Source organism: Arachis ipaensis, chromosome B06 (assembly GCF_000816755.2).
Source record: "Arachis ipaensis cultivar K30076 chromosome B06, Araip1.1, whole genome shotgun sequence".
NCBI classification, from domain to species: domain Eukaryota; kingdom Viridiplantae; phylum Streptophyta; class Magnoliopsida; order Fabales; family Fabaceae; genus Arachis; species Arachis ipaensis.
In genome coordinates this window covers 89,585,623-89,588,261 of record NC_029790.2, presented here as the reverse complement: position 1 = coordinate 89,588,261, position 2,639 = coordinate 89,585,623, and the positions used below count along the sequence as shown (strand labels likewise).

General features: G+C 32.7%; 1 protein-coding gene across 3 annotated transcripts in view; it reads right to left on the bottom strand.

Annotated features, from left to right (window-relative positions):
* LOC107604652 (mitochondrial fission protein ELM1) overlaps nt 2,108-2,639 on the bottom strand; it is a 3,683-nt gene continuing 3,151 nt past the window's right edge. Inside the window, exons 11-12 of one of the 3 annotated variants that reach the window (XR_002348940.1) lie at nt 2,497-2,639; nt 2,108-2,331 (exon numbers count right to left, since the gene is read on the bottom strand). Coding sequence is in view for 2 of the 3 variants with exons in the window: in XM_016306282.2 (XP_016161768.1) it covers nt 2,551-2,635 (85 nt within the window). In the remaining variant the exon portion in view is untranslated. The other 2 variants (XM_016306282.2, XM_016306281.2) reach the window with 2 other exon arrangements.

The following is a 2,639-nucleotide window of genomic DNA, read 5'->3' as shown; positions in this document are numbered from 1 at the left end:
TTAATATGTTTAGATTTTAATGAGTTTAGTTTTTAATATATTTGGTGTTTAACATGTTTGGATTATTTCTATTGATGTTACATATTTATTGTACTTGTTGAATTTTTAAAATAAAAATTTGATTTTTTTTAATAAATTTTAAAGTCATCGGGTACCCAATTACCCGAACCGAACCAATTCGTTCTTAATCGGTTTTGTTTGATTCGGGTACATGTACAAAAAAAATGTAAATCCAAACCAAACTGAACCAATTGTATTTTGATCGGTTCGCTTCTAATTTTACCATAAACCCGAACCAAACTGACACGACCCCTACCCATATTTTCATGTGGTGTAAGGATAAGAGAGTGACACGTACAATATAGGGGTGTCCGCGGATCGGATCGGATCGGATATGGCCAAAAATTCGATCCGATCTGCATTAAAATTATCGGATCGGATCGGATCGGATATCAGATATATCCGCAAAACACAAAAATATTTTTAAAAGCTTATTTTTATTAAAAAAAATATCAATAAAATTCATTTTTTCTATTCTTTTAAATATGTTTACTCTTAAAATAATATTAAACATACTTTTCTTAAATAATAAATTAAAATAATATAACATATATGATAATTATTAATTGAAATAAAGCATAAAAAGAATATTTACTTATTTATTTCTTTAATTTTGCGGATACGCGGATATGCGGATATCAACACAAAATCCGCAATCCGATCCAATTAGTGTGCGGATCCGATCCGATCCGATCCAAAAGCCTTGCGGATCGGATCTATATCCGCAATTTTCAGATTGGATTCGGATAAATACCACAGATATGCGGATCGGATCCGATCTATGGACACCCCTACGTACAAACTGAGGTTAAATGGGAGGTAATAGATTCGTGTTGTGGTTTCGTTGCTTCCGTATTGATTGTTTGATGGAGAATGATTAATTAACCGTCAATCATAAATTATGAATTGTTGGATAATGGACTGAAAGTTGGTGGTCCATGTGAAGTTGGCCAAGGGTAATGAAAAATTAAAAATTGCCCCCAAAAAATCTACTAAAGTAGCTAGTTAAAAACTAAAGTGCATGAATAAACCTGTTTTTTTTTTCCTCAACAAATAATTACAAAAAAGAAAGCTCTCTTAAAAGTCCAAAAAGAGAAAAATGATTCTTTTTTCTATTTATAAAACTTACATTTTTTTCAATTACAAAAGTTAAATAACATTCACTTTTAGTCTATTTGATTAAAACATTTATTTATAATTATTTTACATATAAACCGGCTTGTCGGGCCAAAGATTTTTTTCTTTTTTTTATTAAATAAAATAATAATTATTAAACCAACTTGGGTTGGTCGAGTAGTCAGCTCACTCGTCCGCTTAAGTAAGTGTCAGGAGTTCGAACCCCACCTTGTGCATGTAGTAACTCATTGGCCAGCGCAGACCCTTAAATGGAGCTCAGATCCGTGACGGATTAGTCCTTAACCTGTCGGGTTGGGGGATACTATTTGGGTAAACAAAAAAAATTATTACAACAAAATTAATAATTATATAATTTTCAAACACTTTTTTTCAGTTTTTGTTTTTATTCTTCTTTAGTTATTAACTTTATTTTATTTTACATTTTCGTATATAAAAACAGCTCGTTATAATCCTAATTCCTAAAGATATTTAAATCATTTCCTATTCCCTAAAGATATTTACATAATCCTAATCCTACAAACTTCACATATTTTGTGACCCATCTCTATAAAAACGAATGTCACCCTTATAACTTCTTTATTTTCGGCGTGTATTATCCAATCGCTCTGGGCCTCCATTCACATCGCAATTATTAAAGTATTACGAGCCCATACAAATACGGCCAACTTTTCTACCTACATTAAGATACTTCATTAGTCAAAATTTGACCCTAATCAAGCTGGTAAACCGAACGGGACTTATTGCACTGTATGCACAAACGTTACCTGCCCCTCCACGCGTCGTTCGCTATTTGTGACACGAAATAACAACATACAATGCTGACAAATGAAATAAGCACGATAGAATTTTCCTTTTCGTTATAGTACAGTTCCTAGGTTGAGTTTTTTCCTTAAAAAAATAATAGACTGACTTCAAAGAAACGGGGATTTGTGATTAAGTGTTACATCCCGGGGGATTTGTGACTGAGTCTTACATCCTAAAGTGCTGTATAGCTTATATCATTACAACTCACCAAAAAATATAAAACTATCACCAAAAAAGAAGAAAGGAAAGGAGCTAGATTAGATCCAAAATTATTGCTTCAAATTTCTATTACAAGCGAAAATTGGTGAGATCACTCATTGGCCGCACCACCTATTAAAAAGGAAAAAAAAAAAAAGCATGTCATTATAACTATTTCTAGTGACCTTTCTTAACAGGAAATTCCCAGACATTGAGCACTCCAAAGCTATATAAATATACATATACATAAGCTAGTGCCCAGTGGGAATTGGAAAGTATTTCCTCTTCAGGCACCACCTCATTTATAAATTCCATGAGTTCCAAAGGAAGCTTAATTCATTTAGAAAACCATTAGGTATGAATAGTCCATCCACGCTGAGCAAGTGCGGCAATAACTTGATTGGCGGCTTCTGCAGTGTCATTTAGTGGAGGATAACTCC